The 9391-nt window shown below is 40.1% G+C and overlaps 1 protein-coding gene across 1 annotated transcript in view; it reads right to left on the bottom strand.

The window, feature by feature from the left end:
• Positions 1 to 284: 284 nt before the first annotated feature.
• nup210 (nucleoporin 210) overlaps positions 285 to 9391 on the bottom strand; it is a 160037-nt gene continuing 150930 nt past the window's right edge. The window contains exons 37-40 of the mRNA XM_033037203.1: positions 8076 to 8292; positions 6183 to 6299; positions 6028 to 6105; positions 285 to 1710 (exon numbers count right to left, since the gene is read on the bottom strand). Of these exons, the coding sequence (XP_032893094.1) occupies positions 1613 to 1710; positions 6028 to 6105; positions 6183 to 6299; positions 8076 to 8292 (510 nt within the window). The 3' untranslated portion in view covers positions 285 to 1612. The remainder of the gene's footprint in view (positions 1711 to 6027; positions 6106 to 6182; positions 6300 to 8075; positions 8293 to 9391) is intronic.

Raw genomic sequence — 9391 nt, 5'->3', positions numbered from 1 at the left:
AAATGCATCTGTAATGGTACATCTAAAACTCGATATGCTGAACCAGAAGCATTTAATTCAGATTCCCTGTCAGTTTCAGGCAAGTCGAAGAGAATTCTAATTTACCAGTGAACTAAGCTACATTTGACAGCTGTTTTATAATGCTTTTGGCAGAGTTTCCCAAACTCAGATAGTCTCCTTGAATATTTAATACTTACTGGTGAGTGTCCCAAGAGTCAGCAATCCAAGTGTGATTGATAAGAATGCATATATTCAACTAAAATCACTAAACAAAGGCATCAATATTAAGGAATGATTTTGGTGACATTTATTATTTGCCAAGCACATAAAAAAAACAGCAGTAAATCACTATGAAAGCATTAAATTAAGAAAGTAGAAAAATAATCACACCCAATTATATCTATTGTTCTTTTGTTGCAGTGGTTTTTAAGGCACGTCCATGATACTAAGTTAAAGTCACAACACAAGAGCGGGTGAAGTAGGGCAAATTAAAGGACTGCCTGATGCTCAGCTTTTGGTCGATTCAAGTACACTTAGCATTTAAGACAGTCTTCACATTTTATCACATTCCAACTACAAGGGTTGCTTTTGTGAAACAGTAGCTGAAGAAAATAACATTTTCACATTGTACGCTGCCTGAGAAAAAAAAGTTGCATATTTTCCAAATTATATCTGGTATGCAATTGAAAAGTGTCCATTCACTGATCTTGAAAAGTTTCCATTCACTGATCCTGAAGGCTCTTAACCTTTGCTGAGATGATCCAAATATACAAGTTAAAACCACAAATCAATTTTGTCAAGATAAATGCTCTTACAATTTCACAAAATAATGTAATTCAGTTGCAATGCAACAGCTCAAACAAGGATATTCACACATTTTTCTTTGCAAATGGGCACTACTTCATAGTAGTATCTTTTTGTTTTAAACAAATTCACACAGTAAAAAAAAACATTCTGCAGTGTTAACCAAGCAATGCGGGTGAAAACAGTTAAAATTCTAATTTGAATAGCAGTCTTTATTGCAAATGGTGGACTGATTATGATCACAGCAAACTCATTTATCTAACACAATGCACATTTTTCCATTGAGTTGCACATTTGTTAGGATTTTTCATCTCAATATGCTGGGGAGACATAGAAAAGCTTCCTTAAAGCTGAACATTTTATCTGTAAAATATCTGAGCCATGCAGACCTTGACTCAATCGCTGGTCTCCATTCAATTACCCAACTTAAACTTCAATGAGTACACAAACCCTCGTGAGATGTCCTTTTTGCTTCTGTGCAGAGAAGAGTTTCTCTTCTGATCACTGTACCACAACCATACCGCAAAGCCTCTTCGTGAACATCAGGCCTGGGCAAGTAGTGTAGGGCAGTGTTGTCCATGTTATTCAACAGCCAGCTGAATCTACCCATTAGGCAGACACTGCAGCACAAACAGGTCTCTGACAACCATACACTAACAAGTGATCAAACTTTCCCATGAGGTAGGGATGAATACATATTAGAAATCGGCAACAGCACAAGGTACCACAATTTAGAAAGATGGTCAACAAATGTTCCTGTGCTGTAGTAGACAAAACTTTCTTCATGTCAACTGCTTTCTCCTTGAGATCAATAGGATGGATGATCCGTCCACAGTCGCGTCCGAGGACTGCTTCTACTGCTGGAAGATGGGCTTGTATTGAAGTGAGTCGGGCTTGGCGTAAACCCTGAAAGAAATCAATACCATTATACTCTAGTCTGAAACCTCCAGAGGGTTAACTTAAAATGCATATTATTCAAGTGAGTTTTAATCAATGGAAAGAATGTTCCAAATAATTTCCAGGGTCTGAAGAAGCACCACGACCCGAAACGTCACGCATCCTTTTTCTTCAGAGATGATGTCTGACCCGCTGAGTTATTCCAGCACTTTGTGTCTATTTTTGCTATAAACCAGCATCTGAAGTTCTCTGGTCCTCCTGCTTATACACAGATCTTTCTTGGTGCCTTCTGACTTCATAGTATGTGCACACCAAAACAAAATATTTGTTCATAATCTACCAACCCTGTATATGAATAGTTAGCAATAAATCAAATGTTTCTGTAAATGAATGTACTGCTTAGTGTGTTTATTTTTGAAGGTAGTGATATGAAACATTAAAACTTCGAACAGCTCAGGAACAGACCCTATGGCACACGATGTCTACATCAAGCATGATGCCAAGTTAAACTAATCCCTTCAGCCTGCACATTATCAGATTCCCTCCATTCCCTGCATATTCATGTCCCTATCCAAAAAAAGTAGCTTTAAGGTCACTTTTGAATTTAGATATACAGCGTGAAAACAGGTCCTTCAGCCCACCGAGCCCATGTCTTTGGAAGGTGGGAGGAAACCGGAGCACCCAGAGAAATCCCACACAGTCACAGAGGGAACGTACAAATTCTGCACAGACAGCAGCCACGGTCAGTATTGAACCTGGGTCTCTGGTGCTGTGAAGCAGCAGCTCTACCTCTGCGTCACTGTGCCGTTGCAAAGTATTATTATAACTGCTTCCATCAACATAGCTGGCAGTGAGATCCAGGCACCTACTACACTCTTCAAAAAACAACTTCCCCGGCACATCTCATTAAAACTATCCCCTCACAATAAAAAATAGACTGGAGAAAAGTTCTGACAAACAACCCTATTTATATCTCTCATTTTTATAAACTATCAGCTCCCCTTTGAGGAGATTTCACAGTGAAGCAATAAAAGGGAGATACAAAAAACTTCAGATGCTGAAACCTTGAGGAACAAAGTGCTGAAGAATCTAAAGGTGGCTTCTGACCCCAACCACTGTCTTTCATTCCCTTCACAGAAGCTGCCTGACCCGCTGGAATTCCTCCACAATATAGGCACAGGGAACTGCAGATACTGGTTTCCAAAAAAAGTGCTGGAGTAACTCAGCAGATGAGGCAGCATCTCTGGAGAACATGGAGAGATGGCATTTTGGGGTTGGACCCTTATTCAAACTCTGGATTTCCTCCAGAGTTTGTTTTATTGATGAGGTCTCCCCTCAGCCTCCAAAAAAAAGTCCAAGTTAGTCTAATCTTTCTATAGCCAATATCCTTTAATCCAGGCAGCATTCTGGTAAACTATTTCTCCACCCTCTACACATCTTCCTGTAATGGCATGACCAGAACTGCACACAATACTCCAAATGTGTCTCATTAAAGTCTTCTGAAGCTTCAATATAACTACCCAACTCATTTATTCAATATCCCGACCAATGAAAGCAAGCACACCACATGCCTTCTTTACCACTCTATGTACTTGTGTTGCTACGTTCATGGAGCTGTGGACTTGGACCACAAGATCCCTCCATACATCAATGCAGATAATGGTCCTGCCATTGACTGTATACTTCCTGTAGATTGGTTATTGCATGCTAGCCAATTATAGTGTTTGTTAGTAGTAGCTCCGCCTAGTATGGGATCCCGTGCAATGTTCCGTAGATTGAGTAGGTCCAGCTACACGTCAGATTTGGCAAGGTATGATCATTCCACGAGTTGTTTTGCACTCCGAACGGCGCGTTCGGCGAGTCCGTTGGACTGCGGGAACTCGGGACTGCTGGTAACGCGTTGAAAGTCCCATCGTTTAGCAAAGTTTTTAAAAGCTTGGCTGGTGAACTGTCTGCCGTTGTCAAACTGAATACGAGCAGGAGAGCCATGCACGGAGAGGTGCCGTTGCAGCTTCTCAATCACTGCCTCCAACGAAATGGTTTGCAGAAGGCCGTCAGCATCCACAAAGACTCCTCACACCCTTGTAATAGCCTGTTCGAACTCCTACCTTCTGGCAGACGTTACAAGGCCTTCTACCCCCGCACCTCCTGACTCAGGAACAGCTTTAGCTCCAGAGCTATCGCTGCTCTGAACCGGCCCTGCTGAGTGCCCCCCCCCCCCCCACCCCCATGAACTGTATTCATGCACATTGACCCGGCACAGACATTTTTGCGCTTTAGACTGTTTTACTGTTCTTTTAAAAAAAAAAAAAAAACATGTTTCTCGGGGTATCTAAATTTTATTAGTTGTTTAAGTTATGACTATCGGATGGAAGCTGCATACCAAATCTCGTTGCACCTATGTGCAATGACAATAAAATATATTATTATTATTATTATTATTATTATTATTTTGAACCAGCCCTAGTAACAGTCAACAAGAACCAGATAGTGTTTCCCATGTCACTCGAAGATGTCGGTGGCTAACGAGGACCACGGGAGAAGAGGGACTGGTTGCGGCAGTAAAGGCTGCTTCTGCTGATATGTATGTTCTTAACATGGCTAGTATGTTCTTAACATTCCGCTTATATTGCTTAGCCACCGGTGTTTTTTTATTTCTACAAGAAGAGATGTAGATTGGCTATTGCATGCTAGCCAATTATAGTGTTTGTTAGTAGTAGCTCCACCTAGTACGTGCTTTATAATATCAAGAGCTCGCCTACGCCAGCCAGTAGATGTAGCAGCTCGGAGCTGTAACGTACTGCAGATCCTATGCTGTAAGTGAATTAATAAATATGTGTTGTGTCTTAATGTGTGTTCAGGTCACATCATTACACTTCCCCTTACATTTGACCTCCCAAACTGCAACACAATATTCTTGCCTGGATTAAACTCCATCTTCCAAGTCTTCCAAGTCTCCACTTGCCTGATCTACAACCTGCCATATCCTTTGACAACCTTCCAAACTTGTGAACCAACTTATCTACGTTTTCATCCAAGTAATTTACACATATAAGGGCCGAGATGGCCTGTTTCCGTGCTGTAATTGTTATATGGTTATGGTTATATATGTCAGAAACCCCAGAGGTCCCAGCATAGAACTCTGCACAACGCCACTGGTCACATACCTCTAGTCAGCATAATCACTACCCCCTTCCGTCAGTTGGAAAACCAGTTTTGAATCTAAAGTACCAATTCATTGTGGATCCCATGCATCTAAATGTTCTGGATCAGCCGACCATGAAGGACCTTGTCAAATGCTTTGCTAAAATCTAATAGGCAACATCCATTACCCTTCCCTCACCAATCATCCTTGTCACCGTCTCAAAAAACATCATCTACTTTGTAAGACATGATCTGCCAAGGATAAAGCCATGCCTTCTATCCCTAATTATCCCATTCTCTTACAAATACGAGTAAATGGGATCCCAAAATATTCTCAGTACCAGCTTCCTTACCACTGATGTGAGGCGCATCGGCCTATAATTTCCTGGATTATCCCCATTTCCCTTCTTAAACAAAGGAATAACCAAATCCTTTCCAGTCCTCTGGGTCCTTGCCCTCCCTTGCCTATGGTTAGAGAGGATAGAAATATCTTTATCAATGCTCCAGTAATCTCCTCTCTTAATTCCTTCAATATCCTGGGATAGATTGCATTGGCTCTGGCGACTTATCTACCATAATGTTCTTCAAGAGACTCAACACCACAAGCTTCTTGATCGCAAAATGCCCAGCTATTGATACACCCAACACTGATCTTACTACCTTCCATGTTCTTCTCCTTGGTGAATTTGCTATAAAGCACTTGTTTAGTAACTTGTTAGATCTTGTGAGTTTCTTAAAAGCATTGATCAATATGGTGGTGAATCTGTGGAATTCTTTGCCACGGAAGGTTGCGGAGACTGTCAATTGATATATTTAAGACAGAGATGGATAAATTATTGATTAGTATGGGTGTCAAAGGTTATGGGGAGAAGGCAGGAGAATGGGGTTTGGAGGGAGAGATAGATCAGACATGATTGAATGGTGGAATAGACTTGAGCCAAATATTCTAATTCTGCTATTACTTATGATCTTATGATCAAAACAAAAAAGATAACATTCACACAACTAAAGTCAAGAACTTTCATTGAATAGTTCAAATGCAAAGAAATACTAAACATTCATTCATTTAAATTAACAAGTGTCCGAAGCAAACTTTTGACATTAAACTTATTATTTTTTTTAATTTTAAATGGAGAATGTTGCCAGTGTACAAGAAACAGTAAGTGTGTTGATGTTATTTACCTGCTAGCTGTGGGGATGAGGTTCGTGCAAATGCCAGATGATGAAATTGATCCCGTGGTGAAAAGAATGCATGATAGGCTGTTGAGGAAGAGAGATATTTAATAACAGGAAAATCATAACAAGTTAAAATTGTACTTCAACTCAGTGATGCATACCGATAACCATGACTGCAGTCCCAGTGAGGAGAGCGAAGAATGTGAAGAACATGACTTGATAGGAATTAATGAACTGCTGGAAAACTCCACCTTCCAAACGAGCCGCTGACATGTCAGCTAAGAGAAAATGAACAGATAAAACATTAAAAAAAACGTCCACCTTAAAATTGTTGCATGTTATAATGTACACAAGTTTTAACAAGGTGATATTTCCATAGAAATGTTTAAATTCTTTTGCCTGGGAATGTGACATGCATAGGTCCAAATTGCAAGGTATCCTTCTTGGATTGAAGAGAGGGTCACTGTTTACTGATTAGGCTCAAGATTTATTGATTAAAAATTATGAGTATATCTTCAGTGAAAAGTTAAAATATATACTGCAGCTATGAATCCAAAATATTCCTAAGATCAAGAAAGCCTGGGTCTCGATCAAATATGTTATAAAATTCCAAATCATGGAGCTGCATCAATTATTAAATATTCAGTTCTTTACTGTCAATTTACATGTTCATGGTCCAGTTCAACATCCAGGATATTATTCCTCTTGTATTAAAATCCTGAACAGTTCCGTTATTTTTTCAACCTTGGAGGGAGTAGTTAAGGTTTTCGTACAGGGGATGCATCTTCATAAGTTCATAAGTGATGGGAGCAGAATTAGCCCTTTCGGCCCATCAAGTCTATTCCGCCATTCAATCATAGCTGATCTATCTTCCCCTCTTAACTCCATCCTCCTACTTTTTCCCCTTAACACTTACTGATCAAGAATTTATCTATCTCTGCCGTTAAAATATCCATGGTCTCCACAGCCTTCTGTGACAATGAATGCCACAGATTGGCAACCTCTGACTAAAGAAATTCCACCTCACCTCCTTCCTTAAGGAACATCCTTTTATTCTGTGGCCTAGACTCTCCCACTAGTGGAAACATCCTCTCCACATCCACTCTATCCAAGCCTTTCACTATTTGGTATGTTTTAATGCGGTCCCCCCTCAACCTTCTAAACTTCAGTGAGTAAAGGCCCAGTGCCATCAAATGCTCATCAAATGTTACCGACTCATTCCTGGGATCATTCTTGTAAATCTCCTCTCCAATGCCAACACATCCTTGCTCAGATATGTGGCCCAAAATTGCTTACATTACCTCAAATGCGGTCTGACCAGCGCCTTATAAACCTCAGCATTACATCCCTGTTTTTGTGCTCTCGCCCTCTCGAAATAAATGCTAGCATTGCGTTTGCCTTGCTTACTACCAATTCGACTCCCAAATTAACTTTCTGGAATCTTTCCCCAGCACTCCCAAGTCTCTTTGCACCTCTGATTTCAGAAGTTTCTCCCCATTTAGAAAATAATCTACATCTTTATTCCTACTACCAAAATACATAACTCCACATTTTGCTACGCTGTATTCCATCTGCCACTTCTCTGCCCACTCTCTCAACTTATCCAAGTCCTTCTGCAGAGTCCCTGCTTTCTCTATACTACCTGCCCACCCACCTATCTGTGTATCATCTGCAATCTTCCTGATTGTCCAGTGCCAGTCAAGATATCCCACCCATATTGGGTAAACTGAGAATTTTGTGGGGGTTTTTTGGTCAATAAAGAAAATATCAGTGTGGAATAAATAGTACTGTGTTAGTATTTATGAACAAAGCAATTAGTAAGATGGGTCTCTCCACTGTGGAGCGGCTTCTACTTGCTTCCCTTCATATCCTCCAAAGTATATTTCTTCAGGAGAGATAGGAATTCAATGTACAGGACACCTTCAACAATATTCGATTTGGACTTCATTCTGAATCGATATCTAGATTACCTATAATTATTTCTATGGTATGATCCTATTCTAGAAGTGCTTATCAAATGATTACTCACAAATTATCCAGATGTATAAACTTACATTGTGCTTCAATATCTTTATCAGAAATGTACAAAACTTTGACTGGAAGAGTCATTGACTGGTCTGTCATCGAGTTGGAAATACCAAGAGTGGTTGATATTGGACCATGGCTTATGAATCGAATGTCAGACAAGGAGACTGCTAACTTCACATAGCAATGTGATCCAAAGATTTTTTCCTTTTCTTTAACAACTATCAGTGATGATCCTGGTGTAACCTAAAGGGAGTAAAGAACACTCATTATACACAAGCAAATACATGGATCGTCTGCTCCCTCATGCAATGTTATGGCTGATCTGACCAACCTCAACTTCGCATTCCTACCTCTATCCAGTAATCTCTTTCTCGTTTGATTGTCCAGAATCTACTTGACTTACCGTAAACATATCCTGATATTGCGTCCACAATCGAAGGAAGAGACTTCCAAAGACTCTCATAGAAAGGATTTCACATCAGTCTTTAAGAGTTGACACCTTAATTTTGTAATGCTACTTTCGTTTCTAGATTCTCACAAAAATAGAAAACATTCCCTGCACATCAGAAGATAGACACAAAATGCTGGAGTAGCTCAGCGGGACAGGCAGCATCACTGCATAGAAGGAATGGGTGACGTTTCTGGGTGAGACTCTTCTTCAGACTCCCTATACACCCACCACATCAAGACCTCTCAGGATTCTACATATTTCAAACAAGTTGCCTCCCAACTTTCTAATCCTAAGTGGGTGTGCACCTAGCTTCTTGAACTATTGCTCGTAAGACAAGCTGACTATCACAGGTATTTGTCTAGTTAACCATTTTATGAACTGGCGGCCTTAAATGTCTCCCTTAACCTGAATTGGTCAGTACATTATGGCTAGCTCAGCTTTTATGCTCTTCTTTAAAAGATGAGTCTTTGACCCATTTCCCTCTTCAAACTGAATTTAAAATTCAGTGATATTATGATCGTTCTTTGAAAGGATTAATGAATGAAGTTGTCCTTATTAAGTGCAAAACTCCAAACTACACCCTGCTCTCTGGGTGACTAGAATATGCTGTTCTAAAAATCTAACTGAAAACTGTATGATCCAACCTAACTTTTCCCAATATATTTTCCTAGTCTACATGTAATTTGAAATTTCCTAATGATCAATGCCAAACCTTTCAGACAAGCTCCAATTATTTGCTAGTTAATACACAAAAGGACCTAAAGTGCTGGAGTAACTCAGCAGGTCAGGCAGCATCTCTGGAGAACATGGATCGGTGACGATTTGGGTCGAGACATCAGATCTGTAGAAACAAGGAACTGTAGATGTTGCAGAGTATGAAGAAGGGTCTCG

This window comes from Amblyraja radiata, chromosome 18 (assembly GCF_010909765.2).
Source record: "Amblyraja radiata isolate CabotCenter1 chromosome 18, sAmbRad1.1.pri, whole genome shotgun sequence".
NCBI classification, from domain to species: domain Eukaryota; kingdom Metazoa; phylum Chordata; class Chondrichthyes; order Rajiformes; family Rajidae; genus Amblyraja; species Amblyraja radiata.
This window is presented reverse-complemented; position numbering and strand designations above follow the sequence as displayed.